Here is a 27105-nt window from a genome sequence, read left to right as displayed (position 1 = left end):
CAGAAGGCTAAACCAAAGGGAGCAGTAGGCACTCAATACCTAAATATTCAGACTACTTATTTAGGTGCCTGAATACATATTTAGTTGCCTACCTTTGAAATATCAGGAATACTGTATAAAACCTAGAAATAGAACCCCAATCACCTGACTCCCAGTTCTCGGCTCTAACTACTAGAAAATATTCCATCCCCTTCTTCTCCCTCTGATATGAACAACATAAGAACCTCACTAAGCTACCCTTTCATTTGCTCAATGGATATTTACCATCTCTATCAATATGCCAGAGCTTTTTCTCATTCCTTACATATGATTTTCCTTATGCACATTTCAGAGGCACAATTTAAGTGTGCAAAGGAGAAGGATTAGAGCAGGAGGGGCCAAGCAGGATTCTTTCCTTTTGGTCCCCGGAGAGAAGTACTGCTGCAAAAAGCCTTTGCCTTATAAGAAGAAAACAGAAGACTTGCAGCTGCCACTGGGACCGGAGGAACTCAAGTCAGACATAATAATAAAACTTTGACTCAGGCAAGCATTACAACTTCTCAAAGGAGAAATCTTTGTAATAAGACACATGCTGCTACAAGAATTCTCTGTCCCATGGACTCAAAGATGTGCTGAAGTTAAAGAGTAAGTAGAGGAAGCTGCTCACATCTGAAGGGGGCTGGCAAGACACACTCTAGAGGGTAGGAACGATTCCCAGAAAATGTTGACAATGAACATTTTGGAATAATAATGGTGCAGTGTGGTTCCTTGTTTTCAGTCAGAGAGATAAGACATAAAGAAACAAGAGGCAAAAGCAGCACGTGAGCAACAGGGTCTGGTGGAAAGAACAAAGGACTGGAAGTCATGATACTGGCATTCAATCTATCTTAGGGCTTTGTACAGCAGCCATCAACATAGTATCTAAGCTTTCTCTGAGATACTAGGATAAGCCATACTGCCAGCACTGAAACTAACTTGCTGCATAGCCTTGAGTAAGTCACTTAACCTCTCTCTGCCTCTCAGCTTCCCCAGCAATAAAATGGCCATAATGCTAAATAGCCTTTGTGGACCTTAAGGGTATGTCTACAAAACTGTTAAACACCCATGGCTGGCCCAGGTCAGCTGACTCTCATTCATGGGGCTTGGGCTGCGGGGATGTAAAATGTTTAGACTTGGGCTGGATCCCAGGCTCTGGGATCCTTCCCCATCCTGGGGTCCCAGAGCCTGGGCTCCAGCCTGAGCCCAAATGTCTACACAACAATTTTTAGCCCTGCAGCCTGAGCCCAAGTCAGTTGACCTGGGCTAGCTGCAACTGTGCCACGGGTTTTCTATTCCAGTGTACATGTACTGTAAGTGTCCTGGATAGGCCATCTACATAGAAGTGAATATCACACCCAGCCGGAATGTGGGGTCTATTATACCAATGCATCTGGAGTCTGGCCTATACTTGGTACCTGAGAGGAAAGTGAACTCCACCCTTGTTCTGCAGTACAATACATTCAACTGACTGGGGTAGGGGAAGAATCCCTTCCTGACCTCAGAAGGCAATCAGTGTGCATACTGAAGCATGAGGACTGTCAGTCTCTAGAATGCTTTGACCTCACAAGTACAGCTGCAAATGTTACTTTCACTCATCTGCATTTCTAATTCTCTCTTGAATGCTGCTAAACTATTTCTCTCTCCAGGAGTCCTGAGCTGCCCCTTATTACCATATACTAGCATTCTCCATCGCCAATCTCAGAAATCCCAGTTCCTAGGCTTCCAACCCAACAAGCAATAAATCCAGATTCAGACATGCACCTCGTAAGGCTGTCCATGTACAAGTTACACAGTCCCTCTGCTCCACCCACGCACGGTCTCTACCTGAAACAGCAGGGGACTGAAATGGATAAAGCTGCTGCTTAGCGACCTCTTCATTCTCAGGCATTTTACTCTCAATGAACATCTGAGGTGTGGGAATAAATCCCAGTAACTGGAGCCACTTTACCACAGTAAATTCACAAGCCACTGCCAAGATTTGCCAAAGGGACTAGTGATTTTGGGTGCCCAACTTCAGACGTCTTAAAGAGGCCTGATTTTCAGGAAGTGCGCCAATTGGACATCTACAAATTAAGGAATCCAAAGTTACCAGTGACTTCTGAAAATTTTGGCCATAATTCTGAGTGCTCTTAGGTGACTAGGAAGAGTATTTTATGAGTAGTTTGACAGACTAAGAATAAACACAATACTTAGACCCTGATTCTGAAAGTGCTTCAAAGTTAAGCTTGGCCTCGGTGTTCATATAATAATAATAATGATGGTAATAATATCTAGCTCTTACATGGCACTTTTCATCTGTTGATTTCAAAGCACTTAACAAAGAATGGGAAGTGTGTGGTTGGTCCAAAGTCACACAGCAAGTCAATGAGAGAGTGAGGAAGACAACACAAATCCCTCCTCACTACCAGGCTGGTGCCCTATTCACAGCACGTGTCACACTGTGAAGCATGAAACAGCTCACATGACAAGAGAGAAGAAAGACTATAGCTGGTTATGCTGTGAAAAATAACTTTAGGTGTGTTACAAAACCATGCATTGAACACAGGAATTTGTTGTGTTCCTGTGGGAAACTACACTACAGATGCTAACTGAGGTCTCTGGTATAAGAGCACCTACAGTTTGCACTACAGATGGCATTAAAGGAGGTCTCTGGTATAAGAGTGCCTGCTGAGCTTTGAGGAGGGGGTAGGTAAAGTGTGCTAAGCCTGTGCTTTTTCACTAGATAAAGAGTCTCCAATAAGGGAAGTGGTAGTACCCACTATTAGCTTAGCTCCCCCTGTCCTTAGCAGGGCAGCTAAGGATTTAAACCTATTAAATAGCAGGAAAGAAGTAATCCTGTCCATTCTAAACACTTTCTCCATATAGAAGCTCTCTTCCTCTGCTATATTAAAATGCTTACTAAAACTACATATAAGGTCACATAAGGTCACAGGAGATCAGACTAAATGATCTAATAGTCCCTTCAGTCCTTAAATCTATAAAAGGAGAAACATGTGAATGATGTTAATTATGGCAAGGCCGAGCAGGAAACTGGCAGATTAGTGCCAAGTCGGTTAAACAAAACAACATCTCAAGAGGCTTTTGAACATTTTGGGCGTGATTAACTAGAATGTTCTGCCTGCGGTGATGCAAAGCAGCCGTAAAGCCATTTTAACCAGCCAGTTCAGCCAGGCTTATGGCTGCTTTGTATCAATGAATTGATGCAAAGCAGCTAGAATGCACTGGTGAAACTAGCCATGCGTTTTCAAGAGCCTCTCAGAGCACGCTACTGATGCCAAATGGGAGTGAATGGCAGGCTAGTCTTTCTTAGGTTGAAGTCCATGGAGTTACGCTGTTTCACACCAGCCGAGCAGCTGAGCCTCTATGTTGAGTCTGTGGACCACCGTTTACAGTAGTTCCTAATTTGTTTGCTGTGGAATGATTCTCTACTAGGAATTCTCCTCAGAAAAGAGACAATGTTTAGATGCAGCTACTGCCCCATATCTACACCACTATCCTTTATCAACAAATACTCTTTATATGATATATGGCATTAATTGGGTGAAAACATTTTCTTCACTTAGTTCCACACTGAAGAGCAATGAACATCTTAAAACATTATTTATAGGGGGTTCCACTTACAAGGCCATTTAGATCCCTAGTGATGCTTTTTCCTAAGAAAAAGTCATTAGATGGGGGTAACGTCACCTTTACAAAAGAGTTTGTAGCAAGGGGAGTAGGATAGCTGGTAAGTCTTACATAAAACTAATAGTCATGTTATGCTCAAAATGCTTAAATTTATTGCTCTATTTAATGACTACCAGCAGTATTTTAAAAAAGAACGCCAGTTCACTCTGTTAGCGTATCACTGAAGGAAATATTTTAAATACAGCAATAAAATCAAGTGGTTTAAAGAGAACACATTTTGCCACATTCATGCAAACCCTGCGGACAGGATTTTTACAAAGGCATGGATACAAAGTAAACAAATGTACTGAACCAACAAAAGACATGTACTGAACTTTTGGGAAAGCTTTCCCCACAGTGACACAGTAAATTGTATGCACAGCTCTTCAGGCCTGATCCTGGGCCTAGTGAAGTCAATAGCAAAACATCAGCGGGAACAGGCTCAAGCCCTTACTGTTCTGAACACTGTTTGATCCTTTCCTGATCACAAAGTGCAATAAAATTCTCAGAATTTTCAGCACTTAATAGAAATGTTTTTTTGTTTAAAAAAAAGTTGCAGATATCTCTAATTGTTCACTCCGCCTCCAGCTCAGCAAAGCACTTAACTCACATATTCAAGTCCATCCATGTTCAGTAAAGTGCTCAAGCATGTATTTAACTACGCACATGCTTGAAGTCCTAAATCAGGGCCTAAAACAGCCAAGAGCAGCAGAGTCTCTATTGCCTAAAGGAAACCGTTGCTGCACAGACCAGGGGTTTTAGGAATCGGAAGGAGAGTGACAATCTGAATTTATTTTCAAAGGCAAATCTCTGAACACTGGCAAACGTATTAAGGCTGAGATTTTTCAAAACTTCCTGTGGGATTTGGATGCCCAGTTCCAATAAATTGTAATGGGAACTGGGCACTGAAATCACTTAAGGTATGTTTACATTGCAATCAGGAGGTATGATTGCTGTGGCTTTGCTGCTTTTGTTACTTTAGCTACCTTTGACCTAGCATGTCTAAATGTGCTGCAATCACACACCTAACTGAAGTGGAGACATTCTCTCAAGGCTTGTCTACACTTAAAACATAGATGCTACCTATGCCAATGGCCAATGGCACCTCCCATTGGCAGGTACTCCACCTCTGAGAGGTGGCAAGCTACGTCGATGGGAGAATTCTCCCCTTGTGCTAGTGCTCTCTAGTGGGGTTTAGGTTGGTTTAACTTTGTCACTCGGGGTGATCCCTGAGCAACATAGTTACATCGACCTAACTTCTTAGTGTAAACCAGGCCTCAGACAGCTTTGAAAATCTCAACCTAACTTCACAGTGCGGGGGTGTCCTCTTGACTATGTATTCATTAGAGAAGGGATCAAGTCACAAAATTCAGAATGTGTGTTTTGAACACCACAAATTTCAAAAGAAAATGTATCCTGGATTTTGGTCTGGCTCATAAAAAGAGGAGCCACTTGCCATATTCAGATTTGGATCCAGGCTGAGTTTTCATAATACCCACAAATATCAGGGCAATGCTTGGATTCAGGGTTTCGGTGCAGACTCATCTCTAATAGTCACCGTAGTATTCAGTCTTTTCTTGATTCCATGGTATACAGGAGATAAAGAAGTGGCAATCGACTCATGTCAATGAATTGTTCCCCCCCTTGTTTCTGACACTACTGCAACATTTTGTGGAATTTTTCTTTTTCACAAGCAAACATGAGGTGTGAAACATGATTTCAATATGAATCAACTTGAATCATTTAATGCAGAGGCTCAGAAGGTTTATGATATACACAGTATTCGGTAGTTTAAAATGTAAAAACAATCAGAAAAAGGCAAAAAGTTAATTTCAAGCTTAGTCAACATACGGTACATATTTCAGCACAACAGTTTCAAAGAGTTCCTCACTGTATTTGGATCCATTAGCAATTAAATCATTTTTTAAAAATAGCAAACTCAAGACAGCTAGTGATTTTTTTTTTTTTTGGATTTTGTAACAAATGAAGCTACTATTCTTATTTACAGTATAAATAAGCCATTTTTTGGTGATTATGTTCTGCCACGTGTTTAAGACAAGCAGTATCTCAGCTCTTAAATGTTGATGCAAACAAGAGCATAAGAGAAAGCAATATCAAAGTAAAACAAAAAATATATATATATATCTTCAACAAAGACCACCAAGTTACCATGTGTTTCTTATCAGATCTAGAATGTATCTGATTCCATCAAGAGTTCTCTGGTTTTAACCACTAGGAATATCGTGAATACTTATTCTTCTGCTGCTCTAGAGAGCTGTTTCTCATACAAGCTCATGACATGGTGGACAAACTGATATTGTTCACAAGTTTGGATCATTCCTCCTCTGAAAAGGAAAGCAGAAAAAAGGGGAGGGAAACAGTCCATTTATTACACGTAAACAGTGCACTTAATGGTGAATGGCACAGCTAAAATGGAATGGACTTATGCTCCAAGGGCCTGTTCCAAAGCCCAATGATTGAAGTTAATGGAAAGGCTGACGCTGACTGCACTGTGTTTGGATCTGGCCCCAAATGCCTATGCTAACCATGCAATGAGAGGGATCAGAACAGAAATGTGTTTTACCTTTGTTTTCCTCTCAGTAAAACCCTAATTCACTATTGATACTATCATTTATTATTTGTACTACAGGAGTCATGCTAGGCACTGTACAAATAAATAGTGAGATGCTCCCTGCCCCAAAGAGCTTGCAGTCTAAATAGATAAGACAGGTAGGAGGGGAAACAAGTGAAGGGACTTGTCCAAGGTCATCCAGCAGATGAGCGGCAGACTTGGGAATAGAAGCCTAGTCTTCCAAGTCCCAAACCAGTGCCCTATCAACTGGCCACACTGCCTTCCCATACAGTCAATGAGATTTCCTTTCTCTCTCTGATGTCACAGGATGATGCATTCTGGAATACTTGCAGTGAACCAGGAATTCCTAGTTTGAAATCCTACTGGTGCAACAAGACATTTCAACAAAGAATAGTTCATAAACTGGGGACTGCCACCCACACCCTTATTACTAAGGACTTTCAACACAGAAATATGGGCTTCACTCAGCTTTCAGTCTAGCTTTGCTGTTCTGTTGCAAAAGGTGAACTGAAAATCTGAAATGAAAACTGAGTTCACCTGAACCCATGATATAACTTGGCAAGAAAAGAAATGTGACTTGCTGTTCCATGTACCATGAAGTAAATAATTACTATTTTAGCTAGTAGCATGGTCTGGAAGGAGCATGGTAACCGCTTACTCGGCACATTCCTTTAGCAATGGGTTCCCTAGGAGGTTAATGAAAGCTGCTCCCTGTTGACCTAAGGGAGAGCAGATGATGTTCCCCTCCTTCAGCCCTTAAATCCCCAATATTTTAAAAATACACTGGCACCAGCTGGCAATGACTGGGGCAGACTCTCCAAAGGGGGACACACGCTGCACCCCTTCCAAGAAACCCCATTACAAGTTGAGCGTACCTATTTGTCAATCTGCTCTATTTAACACAGCATCTTTTTCAGAGTGCTTCCGTGCACAGCATTTCTGCTGCACACAGCTCTGAAAATGTATCTCCATCAGTCCGTGACACACAAGGAATGTTAGTCATATCCGGTGATTACTCCCCATGCAATTCCATTAACAGCTAGGTTGCACCCTGACGTTGTGGCAACAGAAGCAGTGGGGTGGCCATCTAGTTTCAGACCACAGGAAATGATTTTCCTGTTATCTCATTCTCTGTTATGCTGCTGCTTCCTCCCTTTCCCCCCTCCTCCCCACACATCATGTGTTCACTGTTCAAGCTTTGGCAAAGACTAGAGAATCTACATTTTCACCCGTCTTTGCCACAGAGTCCTTTCACATACAAGTTTTTTCACTGACAGAAGGTACCAAACCTCCCTGAACACTGGCTGAAGGGATGAAGGAAGCACCACTCAGCCTTTTCTTAGTCACATAGATTATTTTTAGGACAAATGCTAGACTCCTGTACAGAGTCCAATACACAGGCCCTGTGCAAGGGACCTACGGGGAAGGAATCTTTGTCCCGCCAACTTAACAGCAAGCTGGAGAACACCCCACGGGCTTTAATAGGAACTACTGCTGTGTACTCACAGACCCCCGATCACATGACACCCAAACTCTTTGTTCTGCCATGGAGCAGTGCTTGGCAGCAGAACACTGAGCTGTTAAGTGCCCCCCCCCCTCCACCCCACCTCACAGAGACTGGGTTCTGTGCAGTCTCTCTCCCCACAACACCCAGTGCAGTCAAACGCCATCTCAGGCCTTCTGCAGCTTTCGTGGTGAGAAGGATCCCTCCCTAAATGTCAAAAGAGGGCAATTCTTTTGCAGATAGCAAAGGTCAGAGGTTCAGGAGGATCTCAGCGGCACTACTCTTCATCACATGCAACTTATAATGCCTGACTCCACAAGGGTCCTGAGGAAGTTTTCACCCTCCAGGTGCTGGTGTCTGTTATTTCTTGTTAGTAAAATTAGCTTCCCCAAGCCAGATATGGTATGTTAGATACGGCACTGAATATCTGAAGCTGTTCCTTGCTATTCAGAAGCAAGAGAAGGATTCTTACTGCCAATGCTCATCACAGCGCTACTGCTCTGCATGTCTTGTAGTGTTTTCCTACTTTCACCTCTCCTGCTAAAATGTCCATTTCAACCCATGCCAACCTCTCATCCCCCAACACCACCGTGTCCCTGGAGGCTCTTTCACCACTGCTCAAGCTGTTTTCTCTGCCTACTAAACTTCTACAATGGTGGTTGGTCAAAGAGGCTGGGCTACCTGCTATGCTCCTTTGCATTGGCTGCCTCCTTACATGTGCTGCTCCTGGTATCCCAGTGAGACTTGGGGTGGGAGTAGCGGTGGTGGCAGCAGACAGACAAATGGACAGATAGTTTCAAAGGAGCTCCCAGCCCCTATCCCCATTCCCTGGAAGCAGCAGGACCTTGCTGCCATCAGGTCTCTCTCATGGGAATCATGCTTCTCCCTATCCCATCCCACTAATGACTGTCAGGGACAGGGGAAAGGCAGTCCTCACAGCCTAGTTTTTCCCAGTGTAACAGTGGCTTCTGCAGGGTCCCTGGATTTGTTCCCCCTCTGATGAAGCAGTAGGTATTAGGCACATTTCAATACCTGTTCTCTCCTCCTCTTCTGAACTCCCATCCCCACAAAGCTAGTATTTAAAAACGTATCTTTTGTAGCAAGCACATCTTTTGACTGGACACCCTTTGCTCTCATTTCTGTGGCTATCTGGCTGCGAAACGCATCCCCATGTTACTCTCAGACAGAAGTCAGTAGGGGGCATTTTAGATCCAGTGACTCTCTCTGTGACAGGACAAACCAATATTCTATTCAATGCTTTCTTTCTTTCTTTCTTTTTTTTTTTTATGTGAACATTCATTGTCTGGGTTGACATCCACTGAAACAGCCATCCAGCATCCACCAGCACCTCTGCAGGTCTCTGCCTATCAAGACCTCAGCAGGGTGACAAGCATTTCATTTTCTAACTCCCACTGAGCAGAACTGTTCCTCTGAAATAAGGTCCAGTTTGGGGTTATGTTTTTAAAAATCTTTGGACTATTTTTCATGACATTTCTTCCCCTCACTCCATTTATTATTATTATTAGAGAGAGCAACGAGACACGTTTTGACAAAGCTTCAAACCAATGGGAGAAGAAAAATAATCTCTCTGGTGCAAAACGCAAGTCCGTCAAAATCAAATCAAACTGGCATGATGTGAAACCCTTAAATAGAAACCATTTGATTGTGGACAGCTTTGCATCTCCTTTCACATGTCTGCAAAACACCTTTGCCTGTGCATACAACCAACATTCCCTGCCCCCAATCTACACTTCGGCCAACTTCCATACTGCAGTGCCCTTCCAATGATGTGATGCTTGTGATTCCAGTTAGACTGGGTTCATTTCAGCCGTATTCTTTTGGATATGACTGTGGGCCAGACCCTCAGTCGGTGCAAATGAGTTGTAGCTCCATTAAAATAAATCAGCTACAGCTCCATTAAAGTCAATGCAGCTAAGCCAGCTGATGATCTGGTCCAATTGTGACTTGTTGGGGTTGTCGATTGCTGCTAGGATTTGACACTTTTGGTAAAACAGGGTAATATCGTACCACAGATCAGAGGTGCTATTTAAAATTCTCACTAGTCTCTAAGGCCCAGATACTCAAAGGTAGTTAGGCACCTAACTCCCATTGATCTCACCTTTTAGGATCTAGGCCTAAGCGACTTAGATACCTAAGTCATTACTTGGGCTCAGGTACTTTTGAAAATTTTATCAGCTGACCTGGTGTTTGTCTTTTTTTCTGACTCCTGTTTCTTTTCCCCTTAAGCACATGGGAAATATTCTTTTTATTTTTGAAAGGAAGAAGATTCTCTTACCTGTCTAGCCGTAACTGGCAAGTTGTTCTCAGTATGTCAGCTATGCCCTCGTACTTCAACTGTTTACAACAAATGCTGGTGGCAATAAAGCAGCCAGTCCTTCCAATCCCTGCACTGGGGAGAAGAAAGGGAGGGAGGGTACGGACAAATAACCCAGAAAGAAAAATGTTAGAATTTCTTTTGTAATGTACATAGGCTGCTGTCAAATGTGTGAAATAAACCAAATCCCCCATTATCCCTGGGGGCATGTTTGTTTGTGTAAAGGTCATGCTACTAATTACTAATAAAAGACATTAGCTTCACTGGGACTTATGTAATAATAATAAATACCTAGCTCTTATATAGCACTTTTCATCAGTAAATGTCAAAACATTTTACAAAGGAGGGCAGTATCATTAACCCCATTTTAAAGATGGGAAAACTGAGTTACAGAGAAGGGATGCAACTTATCCAAGGTCACCCAGCAGGCCAATGGCAGAGCTGGTAAAAGAACCTAGCTCTCCAGAGTCCAAGTTCAGTGCTCTATCCACTAGGCCTAGCTGCCTTTCCATGGTCCATTGTGGGGGGAGAGGGGGCATTGCCTGGCCCTAGTTCACTTCAATGGTGTACTGCACAAGACAGCCCCGTGGTGGGGCATTTTATATCCATCCATCATCACTGAAGCCTATAAGCTCTAAGGTGGTGTCTATTGAAATTTCACAATGGTAGTTTCACTCCCTTTACATGATTCAAAGTATTAGATGTTGCTAATATTTCAGGAATATGAAAAAAAAAACCCAACAACAGGTACTCTCCCCAAAAAGTTGTATTCAGCAGCAAGGGAATTTTAGCGATGCAAATTATAAAGAAAAAGGGATATGACCTCATGTTGGTGCGCAATGCTACGAAACAGAGGAGCAGAATCTGAATCACAAGCATGGTCTTTCCTTTTGCACATGGGAGGGTGGAAGGACACAAATGCTGTGAGGTGTATGCCAGTGTCTAGTCCATTGCTCAGTTTGGTTGGAAAGCAGCGCTCCTCACTGTGGCTGGGTGTGATGCCATTGCAGCAGGGGGTCTGATGCAAAATGGGATGGAGGTCAGTGAAGCAGATATTAAAAGACACCTGCCATGATTCTCAACCTCACTCCTTCCCTCACCACCTAGGAGCTGGCTGGTTCACTGTTGATGGGGGCAAGCCAAGCACAGAAACTTGGGGTCAGCTGAGAATGTCTCATGGTGAAACAGGGATGTCCTCCTTGTACAAAAGAGATTAGAAAATAAAGTGGGAGTAGCTGCTTCTCCCTGCCCCGAGAAAGTATTACTTACTAATGTGTGGAATGGACAGTCAGACACAGCAAACCATGTTGTAACCATGAGCATTTTTTCCCCAAGAGAACCTAGCACTTAGACGGGGACCCTGTGAGGGGAGAGCGCGCCGGAGCCCTGGCTCTCTAGCCTAGGCCCTAATGTCTACACTGCAATTTATAGCCCCACAGCCCAAGCCCTGTGAGCCCGAGTCAGCTGACACAGGCCAGCCATGGGTATTTGATTTCAGTGTAGACATGTCCTACATAACAGAGATACCAAATAACCATTATTCCTTGGACAGATTTAGTTTGAAAGCTATCCCGGGTTTGCAAGTGTCAAGACGAGTTTTCATTCATGCACGCAGTGGCAAATATTGCTTAAATAATTATGACTAACAGCAACACACACTACTAAGTCTGATGCCACTTCCAAAGTCATTCAGATCCGGACTCTCGTAATTCTCTGGATTTGTGCAAGATACAACAATTCACCATTAAAGAAATCATTGATTATTCTCTTCCCTTGTCAATGCAAAGGCATTTTTCTGTGTATCTGTTTCAGTCCCTGGTTAATGACTAGAGTTGATTTTGTTCTCAAATGTGATGCGTTATTGTGGCAAAGAGAAGCTGTGAACTCCTCTTACCACCTCCAAGAAGAATGAGCAGCAAAGCTGACAACACTTCCTCATGTTAAATAATTAAGTGAGCAGTCTCAGGAATAATTACCCCACACAATTTCCAGAGAACCTCTCTCCATTTAAACAGTGTTAAAATCAAAGCGAAAAGGCACCGGCAACAAGTCTTCAGGCCACAATTGGATTTACACATAGCTCTGGCTAGCAAAGGTCTAGCATGGTTTCCCTGATGAAATAACAGGCTTTTGGCCACGTTCTTTAAATTTTCAGGGAGAAATTCCTGTCCAAGCTGGTTAGGGAAAAGGGGCTAGCAACAACTGTGCTTAAATAGTGTTAAGATGCAGCAGGAACATGGTCAAAATGACAATACACTGCTGCTACAAAGGAAGAAGGACGATCTTACTTTTAAGGCATAGATTAGGACTATGGAGATCTACGTTCAATTTCTGGTGCTGCCATAAACTTCCTGTATGGCCTTTGATAAGTCACTGTCTCTGTGCCTCAATTTCCAACCTTCTGCTTCTGTGTTGTATCCCGTTTCCCACCCTTGGTCTATCTTGTCTATTTGGAGGATAAACTCTTCAGGGCAGGGACTGTCTCTCACTGTGTGTCTGCACAGCCCCCAGTACACTGAGGCCTTGTGGTTGGTTTTGGGTCTCTAGGTGCTACACTGATACAAATAAGTAATAATATACAGATATTCTACAGTGCTTTTCATCCATAGATGTCAAAGCACTTGACAAAAGAAGGTAAATAGTACCCCCATTTTACAGACTGGAAAATTGAGCAGAGCAGTGTAAAGATACTTGCTCAATGTCACACAGCAGGTCACTGGAAGAGGCAGGAATAGAAACTAGGTCTTCTGAGTCCAGTGCCTTACCCACAGGACTACGCTAGGAATGACAGCCTACCTTTAATATGTACTTGTTGTTAAGAATGCTTTCAGGATTAGGATCATGTTTAATTTTTTTTAAAGGTGTACTGTTTTGTATTTAAGAGAGCTGACAGTATTAGCATCTTTGCGGTGGCTATGCTCTCTTAGCGGATCAAATCCTGAGAGGTGCTGAATACCTGCACCTTTCACTGAAGCCAGTGAGAATTGTGGTGTTCAGCACATCTTCAGGCTTGGGCTACGGTTTGGTACTCTTCATCATCTTGAATACATTCATACTTCATAGCATATACTGTATCCAAAAGGCAACTGAGAAAATCAGACACTGCTCTAGCTCCCAGCTGTCATATAAAATTCTCTAGAAGCCTGCCACCCTCTCTGTTAATACTTAGCTCAGAAAAATGACCCAACGTCCTGCATTTCCAAAAATCCCCACTATGCTACTGGAGATGGAAAGACAAAGCAGTAGGCTAGAAGGTAAAACAAGTATGCAAAGCAAAATATAAAGCTATATGTTAACATAATGGACTGGAGTGGGTATTGCCTGTGAAAGCTGCTATGAGATTTCAGGGAGGGACATACATGGATTCACAGATTTTAAGGCCAGAAGGGACCATTATGATTATCATGAATCATTCTTGTAGCTTTTTCCAGAACCCTTTCCAATTGGTCATATGCAGAGGTAGTATCTCCCTATTCCTACTTGATATTCTCCTGTTTATGCATCCAAGGATTATATTTGCCCTCTTAAATAGAGCATTGCAGTAGGACCTCATAGAATCATAGGACTGGAAGGGACCTCGCAAAGTCATCTAGCCCAGTCTGCTGCATTTATGGCAACTCATGTTCAATTGGTTATCTACTTTGACACAACAACTCCCAATTATCATTGGCATTTTTATGTTCAATGATTTCCCTCCACTCAGTTTTACTCATCATTATTTTTAACTCTGGGAAATTGGCTTTTTTAAAGCACCAAGGATATATATTATTGGTCAGGACTAGCAAATGAAATTAGATCATGATTACTTGCACCTGGGCAACCATCAATTGTTAGCTCAGTGATCAACTCTCTTTAAGCATCAGCATAAGGTCTAATATAGAATTGCCCCAAATCAGTTGCAATACTTCTTGTGTTAGGAAATGATAAATCTACAATTTTTAGAAACTCCAAGGATATTTTACGAGTGGCTGCATGAGACCTCAAGCATACATGTGTTTTTCTTTTCTCTGCTATGTCTTTAAGACTCTTTATGTCAAAGAGCTTCAGGGAAGTCTAATGCAGCATTAGCTTACCTGCAGTGGACAATGATTGGGGCGTTCTTTTCTTCTGCACACTGCATGGCCTCTTCCACTTCCCGTACCAGTTGTAAGAGAGCTGGTGCTTGATCAGGTGTCTTTTGGTCTGGCCAGGACGTATACCAATAATGCAGCAAGTTTCTTACTTCGCCATCCTTCTGTGATCCAGTTACATAGAAAATGAGTACTACTATTGCAAACATTTTCAAAGATTCTTCATCAAATCCGATAAACTATGACAATCTGTTTCTTTGGGTATGGCTACACTGCATTTTAAAACCCGCAGCAGTGAGTCTTAGAGCCCATGTTGACAGACTTGGGCTCACAGGGCTTGTGCTACAGGGCAAAAAACAGCTGTGTAGATGTTCGGGCTCAGGTTCTGAAGTCCAGGAAGGATGGTGGGTTTCCGAGCCTGAGCCGCAATGTTTACACTGCTGTTTTCAGTGTCGCTGTGCAAGCCCAAGTCTATAGATCCATGCTCTATGACTTGCTGCGGTGGGTTTTAAAATGCATTGTAGACATGCACTTTGAGAACAACAGAAGCAAACCAGTGCTAGAGGAAAATGAGCATCCACACACAAATCCACAAAACACAGAGATTCTTGATTTCAATACTATACTTGAGCAAACTGTTAAAAAGATTCACAAAAACCCTGCTAAACTCTCATGCTCTTTTTCAGTGTTCTCTTTTCCAGATCCTCTCAATAAGTGCCAAGAGTTGTGTGCAAAATGATGTCTTCTTTATACTACTCTACTGTCACTGCACTCTCCTCCTGACTGATTCACTCAATAAGGCAACAGCTGTTTGCAACATAATTGCTTTCATGAAGTATTTGATCGATCAATCTTCCTTGCTGTTTGTATATTTTATATAAATGATAATATGCACACACAGCAAAGTATTCAGAGTCATTGAGGAAAGTGAGACTTATGCCTCTAGTTATGGCCTCAAGTTTATCCTGAGGCACATTTCCATGTTCTTCAATGTTTCTGAGTCATTATGAAATCATCAAAAAACTCGCCAGATCTTCAGAAATGCTCATTAATTCTGCATGCCTCACTTTTTGGGCATCAACGTGTCACACCTTAGGCCTAAATTTCAAAAGTGCTAAGGGGAGATAGGTATCCTCAAAGTCTTGGCCTTAGCCTTATAGACACTATCTGGGACAGCCAGTGTTGGGCTGAGCAATTTTTTTCAAAAGGCAGGGCGTCCAAGGAAAGTAACGCTTAGCTTCCACAGACCTCTTTTAAACACTTGACTGAACTTTAAGGAAGAAGCGAAGAGCAATTTTGGTTTCAGACTAAGAACTAGGAGTAACGTTTTCAAAAACACCTACGGCCCAGATTTTTAAAAGGGTATTTTAGGGGTTGCTCTGCTCAGTATTACAATGCCTAATTAACTTATTCTCTTTTTCAAAAGTGACGCATGAACTAAGGAGCCTAAGTCTCACCGCAAGTCAATGGGACTTAGAACTCTTAAGTACCTATGTCACTTTTGAAAATGAGACTCAGGCTCCTAAGTCAATTAGGACTTGCAAAGCTGAGCAGAGCAACACCTAAATCCCTTTAAAACCAGTGCCTAAGTCCCATTAACTTTCAGTGGAACTTAGGCTCTTTAGGTCCAGATCCTCAAAGGTATTTAAGCTCCTATCTTCCACTGAAAGTCAATGGGAATTAGTTGCTTGAGTACCTTTGAGGATCTGAGTCCATAGTCACTTTTGAAAATGAGATTTAGGAGCCTAAACTAAGTCACTTGGCATTTTTACAGTTCTACCATAGGCTCCTTGAGAACCAAGCCATGGCAGTCAAGAGCACTAGTTTCATAACCACATTCTGAAAACAGAGTCTAAATTTTATGAACAATATTGGTTCCAAAACACAAATGCAAGAAGAAAAAAAACAAAAATACTTATGTGAAGTTACTCTTCCAGGGGCTAGGGAAAAAATGATCACTAGTTCAAGACTCATTTAGTTTTCTTTACATTGTTACTGATTTTAAACTTCCCAGTCAGAAAATCCTGAATTCAGTGACCGTGTATACATTCATTCCTACTGAAAAGAAAACTCTCTTTATCTATACTTCATTGAGATTCAGGAGGCGTGGGGTTAGGGTGGGAAGAAACAAGGTTTAATTGGTGGTTCAAAGCCTAGAATCATGCTTCTGCTAAACCTGGAATAATCAATCAGTGGCTAGACCCTTGCTAAGATTCCTTTGAAAAAGAAAAAAAGCTTCTCTCTTTTGCTTTATTCCTTTTTGAATTCCCAAGGCCTGCTAAGGCCTGACCTCCATCCTGAAAGAATTATGATAAACCATCCTCAAACCCTGTTGCTGAGAAATGTGCATCAGTGTCTGCAGTGCAGCTGGTGGATTACATTAAATTTCTAATCAGTTTAGATGCTGCAACATCCTACCTCTATTTAAGGGAGAATGTCCATGGCATCGGAGAATATGATGCAATTAATGGCATCTGTGGTTTTCATTACCAAGTCATTTATTGTAAGTGTACTACAGAGTCACAGGCATTATTGACATTATATGATAAAAGGACAGTTCCAAGCAATGACATCTCACTAAACAGCACCTTTATTTCTATTCTGGCAGGTTGAACCATTCAGCTACCAGCTTCACTTTTATAATACTGCCCCACTGATGCTGAAAGCTGAAGTGTTGCTTAATTGAATAACCAACTGACGATGAGACCTTAAAGTAAATGGAGGAAGCAGGTTGTATGGAAAAGGCACTGTATGCCTGGACACATGTAATGTCAATCAAAGCTTCAGTGTCATTTGTCTCGGCATAACATTCTCATTTTCTGAAGGGATATACATATATATTGTAAATTTAAACAGTTTTTTAGTCCTCTCTTCTTTTATATCTGCTGTCTGCTCTCTCCACCTCTTTTCATCTGCCTTGGGGTACCTGGTGTTATAAAATATGTCTGACCCCAACCAATAATTTGGCTTTAAGTTCTATTTTTTCCTGTAGAATCCTGTATATACACAAAATGGGCAGACTTGCCCCTACAATAATGCACAACTAAGTAGAGCTGGCTGAAATTCAGGATTTCCAAATAAAACTAAATTTTTTGAAATTTATCACAAACCAGAAATCCCTCAAAAATTTGTTTAGAAAACACTGCCAGGATTCTCAGGGCTTCTGGGCTCCTGCGTGCAGACCCAGGAGCGATGTCCCAATTAGAGCCAGGATTCCCAGGACTTTCAGACTCCCTGTTCCAGGGCAGGGAACCTGGAAACCCTGATATCCCTGGCATGGCAGAACAACCCTGCAGTTGCAAACCCAGGAAAGGCTGGGCTCCCCAGCGCAGGGACAGATCACATGACAGGGCCCTCCCAGTGCTGTGGACCCAGACAGTGTGCTTGGCAGGGTTGCCCTGGAGCTGTGGGCCTTGGATGTCTGGGGTTCCCATCCCCAAAGCAGTCTGCACTGTGCTTTTTAATTGAAAACTTTTTGTTGTTTTTGTTTTTTTAATGAAAACTTGAGCTTTTCCAAGCAAAACAGACGGACCTTCTCGCAAAAATATTTCATGTAGCTGAAAACTCAGTTTTCCATCAAAAAGTAGTTCTGACAGGAAAATTCTGATCAACCCTCATCACCAGTATTAAACTGCTGCATTTAACCACAGTTCTTGAAAAACCTTGTGGACACTACACCATGGAAGGGATTGTGAACTTCACTGAGATATTTGCAGTAGTTGTGTGAAATTAACAAAGGTCTCGTCTGTGAGAAAAGGGGACTCAGTTGGAGTCTGGCTCGATTTTATTCTTGCTGTTGTGTCACATTGTCTGAGACAGGGTTGCATTTAAGACTGTTTCAAGTCTGCACACACTTGGAAGTAATCTTTCCTTTCCACTTGTCTCAGAGTGTGATCTTCAACTCATTCTCTGTGCCAAATGTATGACTGACAGACTTTCCATGCTCTTGTTAGAGACACAGGGTTTCATAAGCCGGCCGTCTGCCTATTAGCACACTGCTGGTGAGACTCAAAGCTGTTTTGTGTGAAAGGAGGCTTGTTCTCAGTTTGGGAAGTAATTCTGCTTTGCTGTACTGAGTTCAGGGCTGGATCTGATAGATGAAAAGATGTGTGAAGATTATGTGAAGGAGACTTTTCCTATTCATGCATATACCTTGAGACCAGAAAACCTAGTGATTGTAAAATAGGACTGTGCTATCCTAGATTAGTAGCAACAGAGTATTTAGTAAAAGTCAGTATGTGTTGGAACTTGGTATTCATAGGGTGGCATGGCTGTTATTAGAAATCAAAGTATTTTATTGCAAACAGTTAATTGGAAGGTACATAATTTAAAAAAGTTAACATTGGGTCTGTAGTGGTGGAAAAGTGCTCAACAAGCTATCCACAGTTTTTTTCTATGTACCGTAGCATGTTTCCTTTAAGCAGTATCAGTGCTAGCTCACTGAACTGCTTAAGAGAATAACAAGGATGATACATATTGAAAAGGGTTTTACCAGCAGGGAGCAGTTGTGAACTTACCGTACCATCAGCAACTGCTAAATAGATTGGTAGACACATTACTGAGGGAAACTGAAGGAGACAACACAAAGGCCAAAGGACATTAGGCTGGGATTCCCAGGTTCCCATCCCAATTTTACTGCATATTCTCAGTGGCATAAAAGTCATAGAATCATAGAAATGTAGGACCGGAAGGGACCGCGACAGGACATCTAGTGCCGTTCCCTGCACTGAGGCAGGATTAAGCATCATCTAGACCAGTGGTTCTCAACCTATTTACCACTGTGGGCTGCAAATGTAGCTGTGTGTGTGTTATGTGGGCCGCATCCACACAATATAGATACTACCTTTAGGGCACTGAGGATGTCACATGTGCTGCAGCTGTGTGCTGACTGGGCCACAAACAGCCCACGGGTTGAGAACCGCTGATCTAGACCATCCCTCACTACTCTGCGCCCAAGAATGTTACGAACAGTATAACAGATGTTTAAGAACGTTCATATGAAGACTAAGAACACAGTTTAAGCTTTTCCCAGATTAACAGCTGCCAGAGACCTCTACATAGCCTAGAAAACGTAAACCTCACCGAAGGCCAAATCCTCAGCTAGTGTAAATCAGTGTAGGTTCAGTGAAGCCAATGGAGCTAAGCCGATTTATACCAGCAGAGGAGCTGACTCATACTGCATGAAATTCCTTGTACTCCATACGATATCATCACAAAGTTTATTATGTTAACCTAAAGCCAATGTCTTTAGTATGACTTATAAAGGCCGGTTCAAAGTTAGGTAAGAAGCTATCCCCAAACTAGCATGTCATTATGAATGACCAGTCAGCACAGAAGACACTTGCACAGAATGACTCCCTGGTCTCTTCCAGCAAATGAACCCATTCCGGTTATAAGTGGCCTGAAAGTCTTTAGATTGTACACATTCAGTCGACCTCTCCGACTGCTTTTATTATTGCCTTGTTTACATGTTTGGATCTAATCTGGGGTATCATGAACGCAGTAATGATGAGTGATATTTGCACAGTAGTGCACAGTGGATACAATTTGTACTCAGTTCTCCATGAACAGTCCTCTTTAAAGCTTTACATCTGAGTGATCTTACCTTCAAGGTAATGAGTCTTAATCGGTAATCATCTGCTTGTATGACCTGGTTAACTGTGATTTCTATTCCTTCGTAGGTGACCTGTTCCTCTGGCCAGTACTCTGTACATTTCTGTGTGCAACATAAAATATATTTAAGCAGACACCAACCGTGGTTCACTTAACTATGCAGAAACTGTGTCAAGTGCATGCTTAGATGAATAAAGATGCAGAATGTTTCTGTAACAAGATGCAACTCAACTTGTTACTTTAAATAGAGGGGCCAAAGTTTCAGGTAGTCTTCTTTGTAGTCACATCACTGTGGTTATGCAAGGAAAAAGCCCATTTGCATGCAGCAAGTCTAATAACTGTGCAATTATCTACCTCACTTACATATGCATAAAACTTGGTTTATGTGTGTACAATACGATGTATCTGCACATTTTAAAGCTTCATTATGGAAGCTGGTAAGACATGTGGCAGTGTTTATGAAGAGTTTATTATATTAATTATTTTATTATGATAATGATTTATATTTATTAATATTCTGCTCTTTGATCATTAATATTTCTGTGCTGTGCATAAACTGATATATAAATGTACAGCACACCTTTTCTGTCTCTATTAAAGAGCCATTGCTCTCTGAATCTGAAATTATAATCTGCATTTTTTTCCCTACAAAAGGACATGACTGGAAGTGATTTTGGAATACAGTGTGTTCAAAACCCCACTTAAAAATGGAAAAAAATCCTACATCAAAGCAAGGGAACTAAAAGGAAGAAAGTGTCAGAATACCGATTTTAGTTCTGCTAAATCACTTTGGCCAAATCCATTGGCTTATTCAGTGCAACTGATACAACTCATACAGTTTGAATAACCGAAGCTATAATCCACATTTAAGGATATATTGTGGTGTTTGTGCCAAAACATTGAGTAAGGGGTAATGGAGAGCAACGCTTCCCAGGGAAAGTACTGGGAAAGACTGTCTCTCACATTTGCAATTTCTCCTGGGGCTGCTCAGTGCACATGGAGTAGGCTCTTTGCCGATGGTACAGAGATTGCTCCTCTTTATAAGCCTTTTCCAGGGACCAGCGTATAGGGTGGGGTCAAATCCGAAAAAGCAGATCCCCAGGAATGAAGCAGAGAGCAAGCAGCTCCCCAGACTACAGAGGCTGCTATTGTGGGAGGTCTCTGTGCACCCACATAAAGGAAGGGAGAGAGGCTACTTGCAAGTCCTCCCTTCTGCAAAGTCTATCACGATCTGGTCATTCACCGTAAACTTTGCAAGCAAGTTAAAAAAAAAAATCTGCTGGAAGGGAAGGCCAAGAACTAAAAAGTGTTTTGAAAAGTTACTGGGCCAAATTCTCTTATGGTGTAAATGGGTGCTGCTCCATCAATAGAGCTGTGCCACTTTATACTAGAAACAAATGTGGCCCATTGTGTCACTGTAAACGCAGACTGAATATTTCCCCCTTCCTAAATTGCAGAATCCTTTGTAAAAAGCAGCAAATGCGCTAGCAGCTATCAATAGCACAGACGTTATGCTGCTGAAATGAGTGGAGTAGGATCGCCCACACATTTCTGTGGGCTGTCTGTCAGTTCAGATTAGATGTGACAGAGGGCTGGGATACTGAGCTGTTCATCTTCACATTAGTAAAGCCATTGTGTATAGCAAAAGCTCAAAGACTCCCTTACTAGCATCATGGCAGAATAAAGGTTTTAGTTCTGAATCTACACACTTTGAGACCTGGTATTTATATATTAATATGTATTAGAAAAAAAGGGAATATAGGAGACATCAGCATGGAAGAGCTTACCCTATATTTATGTCTGCGTCTCACCGAACCATTTAATTTTTTATACAAAAAGTATCAGGAAAGACTCAGTCTATCTCTGTATTAAGAGGTATACATTGCAGCAAGTGTCACTACTCTGATGGTAGCAGGGCAATGCAGTGTTTCTTGAGGCTGACATGATGGGTCAGATAGTCTGTTGGTGTTGAACAAAAGGGAACACTAATGAAAAGATTATTTTGCATTCTGGTGGTACAATCTATGTGAAAGGAGTGGGAAAGCTTTACAGCAGAGAAGACAATGAAGGACATGATCTCCTTTTGGTCTCTTCTTCCTTCTCAAGTCTATATTCGTAACATTTTCAAAAGGGCCTAAGTAACCTGGAATTTAAGTCCCATTTTCTGAAGCGACCTAGGCATTTAGGGCCGGATTTTTAAAGATATCTGATTTCAATGGGAGTTAGGCACATAGATGCTTTTGAAAATCCCAGCAGGCACATTTCTGCATCTTCAGGAACTTCAATACCTTTGAGAATCTGGCTCTAAGTCCCAGTGAAACTCCTAAGACCCAGATTTTTAAAGGTAAGTAGGCGTTGCTCTGCGCAGTGTTCCAATACCTAACTGACTTAGGAACCTAAGTCTCATTCAAAAGCGACTTTCAACAAGACCAATGGGCCTAAGTGCTTAAGTCACTTTTGAAAATGGGACTTAGCTGTCTAAATCACTTAGGCCTTGAAACACTGAATAGAGCAATGCCTAAATACCTTTAAAATCTGGGCTTACATGCCTACGTCACTTTTGAAAATGGGGCAGGCTCCTAAATCATTTGGGCACTCTTGAAAATTTAACCCCATTCTTATTTCTTGCCGCACATTTTCTACATTGGGGTTGCAAAGTCCCACGCTTTCACAGTTTGCATCACCACTGTTTGGGGATCCCATGGAATAATGTTATGATACTAGCCCCAAGATCCCAAGACAGTGATGATGCAAACTGTGGAAGCATAGGACTTTGCAAGCAGAACAGTACGGAATGGATTGGTAGAAATATATTAAATAACCACACATCATTAACTCTCGTAAATACCAGTTCTAGCAGGGGGTGATTCAAAAAAGTTTGGAACATCTTAATCAGTTCCCATATTTTAACAGCATTTCCCAATCACGCTAAACAACAGGGACAGTCCTTCACATACAAATCATCTTTAACTGCTGCTCATCATAACTAGTATGTTTAATGAAGCAGAGACAGCTATGTAGAAAAAGTATGCAGAAGTTAAACCAAAGTAAATACAGCATAAAGAGGTTCAGATTCTGTTACTCTATTGCTTACAGGTATTCAAATACAAAAATCAACAAGGTTTGAATTTGAAACCTTCAGAGGTGACTTCAAAAGGTAACTGTAGAGCACTATAACTTTGGCCACTGAACCATCTTTTACTCATTTATTTCCATGGGTCTGGCACCTGTGCCTGAAAAACCTGCTATAATAGATGATCAAGACATAGCTCATACGTAACATCATTACCTCATTCATCTCTTCTATATTGGTAATCATGACAATGATGGGAGAACGCTCCTGCCACACCATTCTCCAGAAATCACTGACAGTATTAACTATGGGTCCCTGAGTAGCAATATAGACCTTTTCCTCTTCTCCATAGCCCTGCCAACAAAGCAACGATAGATCACTATCAAACAATGCATGTGTGCGCATGCGTGCGCACCCCCCTTGCACTTCAATCTTTAATCAGCGAAAGCTCTCACTGGATACAATGGGATATTGAGTCAAGACTGCAGTATTAGGTCAACAGTTATCAATCCAAGACGTATTGTGCTCACTCACTCTCTCCTCCTCATGCATGCACGCACGCACAAACAGGCAAGGTAGAAGGTATGACTTCAGGTTATACAAGCAGCAGGCAATACTATTGCAATGGGATCAATTCATTCTACAACAGCCAGGTGGTAACTCTGGGTCAAATGCTGCAGGCCTTCCTCAGGCATAATTCCCACTGACTTTGCTGGGAGTTTTGCTTGCATCAGGCCAGTGTGGCAGGAAACTTCATGTAAAAAAACTGCAGATATCTTATTTTTGTTGGGCCAGGACCTTTACAGGTGTGCTTTGAGGTTCTGTTTTCAGTAATACAAAAACAAGAGAGAAAAAGAAACTAAAACAAGATGGTCTTTAGAAGCTGATGGACGTTGCGATTATTCTTAAATGATCAGTAGCTAACAGTCTATTGCAGATGCAGTGGACAGCCAAGCTCTTACCCTGATGTAGTTAGCATTGATATAAGAGCTAAGAGGATCATCCTCATCAGTTGAGATAAGGCACACTCTGCTGTGAGGATCTAAAATGTGTAAAGAGAGAGTTAATAGTTATCAGTCAAGAGGAGTAACAGAGATTTGAGATTATTTTCTAACTTTTAGTAATACAGCTAATCACTCAGGCACATTCATTAGTAGCTACAACAGATACCTGTGATGCTCTAAAGACGGCCCTAAGGAGTCTCTCGTGAAAATGCTGCCACCAAAGGGAAGGGAGGGTTGGATTATTTCACTGCCTCTGACAGAATCACTCCGTGCTCTCGATCCTGCTTAATTGTGCCTATCGTTATCTTTACATACGTTGGATGTCCTACGTGGCTAATTCCATAGGACTAGGTTAGGCACAGCCCTGTAAAATGCAGCACCCCGGGAACTGATCTGGGAGATACTGTGCCTGAGAGGCTTTCCTCTGAGGCACAATTTCCTGCCTGCTTTCCTTTTGCTTCAGTAGGTAGAAACCTGAGGATGTGGTAAAACAAGCCAAGTGGAGACATGGCCAGTGGATTAGTAGGCCTGCAAATCTAAATAAACCCTTGTGGAGGGGCAGCAGTGGCTGAAAGATGAGTTCTGAAGTGTCACTGCTATTGGGATGTGTATTTAGGTCCCTTGCACAAGGCTTGTTTACCTGGATTATACACAGAGTTCCAGGAACTGGCTATCAGGCTTTATTGAAGTCTGTTGGGGTTTTGCTTGAGTAAGGGCTAAATAATTTGACCTAATAACAACTCCTCTAATGTGTGTTTATGTCACTGCATTTACTTTCAGTGTGCAACTGACTGTAAATCTTTATTTGGGGAAAATTAAAAGAGAGCTAAAGTACTAACCATAGAAAATCAACAGATATTTGCGCGCAACGAAATTAATTATCTCACTAAATTAATATTACTGCTACACGTAGAGGGATATTTCACCATTAATAATTGCAATAGTATTTGAATGATTCTTGGCTTCTCACTTTGTCGTCTGTTCTATCACAAGCTTTGAGATAATATATTTCACATAATTTATGCAAGCACTCTCACTCTACATTACTGTAATTTGCTTTTGCATTAGTTTAATCTTTATGGGCGTTAAAGTATAATTTTAGCAAATAGCGTTGCAAGCAATGACTTCAGTGAGGCTTTTTGTGTGAAAAAAAAAAAACTGTTAGGACCTCAAGATTTGACCCATTAGGTTTTATAAACCCTATCCCTAACCTTATATTATGGCCCTAAATTAAGGCCTTGTTTACACACAAGAATTGCACCATTTTCACAATACTGGTGTAGTTAAAGCTATACAACCCCCTAGCACGGATGCAATTATATTGGTATGTCTTAGAGCTTGTCTACACAAATTGCTACAGCAGCACCTGTAGCACTTCAGTGAAGATGCTACCTACAGTGATGGGAGAACCCCTCCTGTTCTCATAGGTAATCCACCTCCGAGAGAGGTGGTGGTGTCTAGGCTGACAGAAGAATTCTCCCATTAATGTAGTGCTGTCTACCCTGGGAGTTAGGTATGTTTAACTGTGTTGCTTGGTGCATGGATTTTTCACATCCCTGAGCGACATAGCTATGCTATGTGTATGCTATGTCTATGCTATCCTAGTGTAGACTATGCCTTATTAATTGGAGAATAATCCATAACAACATAAGCACTTTTATACCAGTGTAACTGCACCCACACCAGGAGGAGTTGTATAACCCTTTTGGTTAAAAAAAAACAAAAAACAAACCCTTCAGTGAAATAGTTTTACCAGTACAAAATTAGCATGCAAAGATCATGCCTAAATTGACAGTGTCTCTTTAAATACTGTCATACATCACAAAGAAGCAAAACAATGTTACTTATTTTTCTACAGTTTTTTCTAAGAGTGTTTTGAGTCTACACTAGATTTTTTTAGTAGGATCTCACCAGTCTGAGATTTTTTTAAATAAATGATGGATATTACCTAGCTTACAGATACAAATTTTCATCAGTAAATCTCAAAGTAGGGCAGTAGCATTATCCCCATTTTACAGATAGAGCTACCGAGGCACAGAGAGATTAAATGATTTGCTTAAGATCACTCAGCAGGCCAGTGGCAGAGCCAAGAATAGAACCCATCTCCCCTGAGACCCATTGTAGTGTTCTATTTGTTAGGCCACACTGCCTCTCTAACAATAACACTTACTGAAAAGTCTTACCACATTTAATAAGGAGTGAAAGTAATAAGGCTTTATACAATTAAATAAGGGTGCCTAGAAATTTTGCTTAGAACCAAAAAGATTGAAAGAGAATGATACATAATATCGTTCTTACTAGATTTTGGCCCATTTATGGAGTTCCATAGCAAGGGTATAATTTTCTATTACATTCTGCAAGATGGTGCAAAAAACTATAGAAAAATGACCATTTTCTAATAAATTCTGTAGGAGTTTCCCATGAGGGGAGAGGTTTCGGATTTTTTGTCAACATGCAAATTTAACAGTTTGTGAAACAGCCAAATTAATCTGATTAATCTTGGGCACTTCCTCCAAAAACAAAACACCCTCATCCCTTAAAAGGACTCCCCAAAACCATCTTCACCACCACCATCACCACCAAAATTGGGAATCTGCAAAAGAAATTTGCTACAAAAGAAATATAAATTAACTGAATTACAACCTATTATCATGTCTCTCAGTAACTACAATTAACTCTAGGGTTGCACGTAACTAATCATTATGTTAAGTGCCTGCTTACCTTTCAATGATAACTGCCTCAAATACTTCTGGAGTATACAGCTGCATAGGGAATTTTAGATTTTTTGTTTGTTTGTTCGTTCTTTAATTTTCAGAGTATACTTTTTGCTTTTGATGTCACTTGTATAATGAAGTGCCTGCTGCTCCCTACTGTAAATTGGAGGTCACAATTGGCTGAGTCTGCCATTGGCAAATAGATCAGCGCCACAGTATGGGTTTTGCTGTGTGGCATCATCATCGTCAGCTCCTCCCATAATTGCTTGGTGCAAGCCAACAGTTAGGAAGACCCTGGTTGTGACACAGGCAGCATAGGCAGTGTTTGGTTAGTCTGGAAACTAAAGAGCCAGGAGGAGACCAATACCGTCATGAACCCACTGGCCATTTCTTCAGCTCATCACATGATGCCCCCAACACCCTCTCCTCCATAATACTGTGGAGAGAATGGCCAAAGAGCACAGCTTTATGATAGGAAGGGAGTACACAATCCCCGTGTGACCTACTGAGTTCCC

The 27105-nt window shown here is 41.6% G+C and overlaps 1 protein-coding gene across 2 annotated transcripts in view; it reads right to left on the bottom strand.

The window, feature by feature from the left end:
• Positions 1-3774: 3774 nt before the first annotated feature.
• Positions 3775-27105, bottom strand: part of PTPN5 (protein tyrosine phosphatase non-receptor type 5) — a 130929-nt gene continuing 107598 nt past the window's right edge. For both annotated transcript variants that reach the window (XM_067540636.1, XM_067540637.1), the window contains 6 exons: positions 23835-23914; positions 23089-23226; positions 19792-19902; positions 14190-14350; positions 10078-10191; positions 3775-6029 (listed from right to left, as the gene is read on the bottom strand). In XM_067540636.1, coding sequence (XP_067396737.1) covers positions 5936-6029; positions 10078-10191; positions 14190-14350; positions 19792-19902; positions 23089-23226; positions 23835-23914 — 698 coding nt within the window. In that variant the 3' untranslated portion in view covers positions 3775-5935. The remainder of the gene's footprint in view (positions 6030-10077; positions 10192-14189; positions 14351-19791; positions 19903-23088; positions 23227-23834; positions 23915-27105) is intronic.

Source organism: Emydura macquarii, unplaced genomic scaffold, assembly GCF_026122565.2.
Source record: "Emydura macquarii macquarii isolate MOO-44397 ecotype Brisbane River unplaced genomic scaffold, CSIRO-AGI_Emac_v2 contig_587, whole genome shotgun sequence".
Classification (NCBI taxonomy): domain Eukaryota; kingdom Metazoa; phylum Chordata; order Testudines; family Chelidae; genus Emydura; species Emydura macquarii.
Note: the sequence above shows the minus strand (reverse complement) of the source record. Positions and strands in the feature narration are given on the sequence as shown.